The sequence below is a fragment of the Quercus lobata genome, chromosome 8, assembly GCF_001633185.2.
Source record: "Quercus lobata isolate SW786 chromosome 8, ValleyOak3.0 Primary Assembly, whole genome shotgun sequence".
Lineage (NCBI taxonomy): Eukaryota > Viridiplantae > Streptophyta > Magnoliopsida > Fagales > Fagaceae > Quercus > Quercus lobata.
The window spans coordinates 20,515,218-20,517,912 of record NC_044911.1 but is presented as its reverse complement, the minus strand read 5'-3'; the positions used below and the strand labels follow the sequence as shown (position 1 = coordinate 20,517,912).

The 2,695-nt window shown below is 35.7% G+C and overlaps 1 protein-coding gene across 1 annotated transcript; it reads right to left on the bottom strand.

Moving 5' to 3' along the window:
• Positions 1-834: 834 nt before the first annotated feature.
• Positions 835-2,695, bottom strand: LOC115956571 (F-box protein At4g09920-like). Its single transcript, XM_031074903.1, has 2 exons — positions 1,769-2,695; positions 835-1,272 (listed from the first exon to the last, which is right to left on the bottom strand). Exons 1-2 carry the CDS (start codon positions 2,693-2,695, stop codon positions 1,006-1,008), a joined length of 1,194 nt encoding a protein of 397 aa, XP_030930763.1. The 3' UTR covers positions 835-1,005.

Sequence of the window (2,695 nt, the reverse complement as noted above, 5' to 3'; positions counted from 1 at the left end):
AAAGCTAAATTCATTGCAGATACGAGTGTTTGTACAGCCTAAAACTGGGTCATATCTTGAGACTAAAATACCATCTATAAACATGAATTGATAATATAAAACATGGACTACCAGAAACTTTTCCTCCCCAGGAATCAAGAAACAAAGGGTGTACAACTATTTGATCAACAAAAACAGTAATAAGGCAAAAGATCCAAAAGACACCTCTGCTTTTGGGATCTTTACTTTATCATTTCATCTACACCAAGAAGAGGATCTTACTATATTTCTCCCCTATGGTTACTTCAGTTTGTTCGTACATTACAACGGCACTAAAGTTGGACACACAGACAAGACTAGTAATACAGGTACCATGTCAAAAGAAGCATCTTGCCAAATCATTGACCTGCTATGCCAAAGTGATACCATTGAGTTCCTTTTATATACTGGTGAAGATGATTTGATAAAAAAAATAAAAATAAAAATAAAAAATTCTGAGTATATAAAACATTTTAAGCCTTTTTTCCAACATATAGCTTACTTTTGAGGTCACACTTTCAAGAGAGGCATTCAAATTTTTTTTTTTTTTTAATCATTTCAGCTATCCCAATCAAGCAACAATGGGGTGAGCAAAAATAATCTTATAATCAGGCATATCAAGAGATTTCAAAAGCTTTACTTCCAGCCTAATAAAAAAACAAACAAAAATTATCTTGTGAAAGTCAAAGACTCAAATGGATGTTTTTCACATTTGTTGTTGCAAGAAACAATTTCTATCAAAAGGACATTAGAGAACATTGGAGAATTGATCCATTCTATCTCTCTCTCCATCAAATAGTTTATAGGATCGCAAAACATGAAAGAGTAATTAACAACCAGAAAAGAGTAAACACCTATTACCTTTACCTCCAGTAGAGGACTATAAACATAAAACATTTGTGACATCCCTCGAAATTAGTTGCTAATTACCCGTTGAAAATTAGTTCAAAGAGAAAAAGGGATTCAATACTCTTAAAGAAACATACCTCATTCAACTGTAACTAGACATGTTCTAGACAGCCTTGGGACCTTTGATAGTTTCTCGACAACACTTTCCTTCAATTCTCCACTAGAAACATTGATTGTCATTGTTTTTAAGATCCTTGCCTCCTTTAGAATATATTTTACAAATTCCACTTCAAGTTTTAATCCTTTAAATCCTCTAAAATTAAAACTTGTAAGGTTTGATGATAGATAACCAGGATCATCCGGTGGCTCCATCCAGCATAACTTGTCTTTACTCTTATAATAACACTGGAGGACAAAAGACACAGTAGACCATAAGTGTAATTAAGTTAAGTGTAGATCAACTAAAAATATTATTTAATTTTAAATCACCTTATCAACAACAAGAACTTCTAAATTAGGAGCCACTAGGAGCAAGGCTTGTAGCACATGCCAGTTTGAAGGGTTAAGTTTGAAGTCCAATTGGACTAAATTTAGGAACTTGGATGGATATATAGAACCAAATTAAGGAACTAAATTTAGGAATATAATCACAACAAAAACAAAAGTTGTGCTATAAATTTGTATCAGTTAGCATGAAAGTGAGACTTTATTAGAATTTTTTTTTTTTTTTTTTATCAAGTTACAGTTGCACCTAGTGGGTGTTAAAACTATAATCTCACTTTTTATCCCATTATTTTAGAAGGAGAAGAAACCAATTAAACAGGAGCACATTGTTATAGTTCAAGCAATATTCATCCTCAAAAAAGAACAAAATAAGTGATAAAACAGAAAGGCATCTTACCTCCGTGACACCAGGAAATAATAAAAGGAATTTTGCGGTAGTTAGTGCTCGAAGAAGCTTGAAAACCCTATCTCCATAGCATCTTTTTTGACTCTCTTCCAAAGAATCAGACTCATCAAATGAGCAAATATAGACATCTGCTTCAAACAAGTTGTCTAGTTTTTCGAGCAAAACTATGTGGCCCAGATCGCCTTCAAATTTGAAGTATTCAAGAGCTGGGGCCTTTATCTCAATCGTGTAATCATTAAGATCGAGTCTGTATGGTCTAAACGCGATATGCAAACATTTCAGTGTAGGAACAGATATTTGAAAGTGGTACAAACAGTCATAACCATCTCTTTCAAATGACAAATCTTCGAGTACTGGACAGCCAGAGAGGAGCCAGGAAAAACAGGAAGAGTCTTTGCAATAATAAATTTCTAACAGCCGCAGAATCTTCAGGTTCGGTAACTGAAAGGACGAAGGAGGATCAAGATCAATTCCACCACTTAATTCCAGAGCCACTAATGTTTGGCAATAGAAAATGCTGCAAGGTAAGCCCATGTGTATCCCATACGAATAAAAAATTAGCAGCTTGAGTTCTTCAACGTTACGTGCTATGGCGGTGCGAGTCCATGTGTCAAAATGGAAAGGAGCACAATCTGAATTGCACCTGAGGCGAAAGCTTCGGATGAAGGGTGCAATGTGCAAAGCCAAGACTCTGGACAGAACATCTGTATAGCTGATATTGATGGGTTCGTTGCACTCGCCTATTTTATCCAAAGACAGGTGCATGTCATCAGTGTCGAGGTCGAGTTTTGGGACGCGAGTCCAAAGGGTCTTCCACCTCCTCGACAGAATGCTTGTTGCTACAGCCTCTTTGGTTGTAAGGAACGAAAGGATGTGACAGAGAAGAGAGTTGGATAGATCACTGAACCTATCGATCAT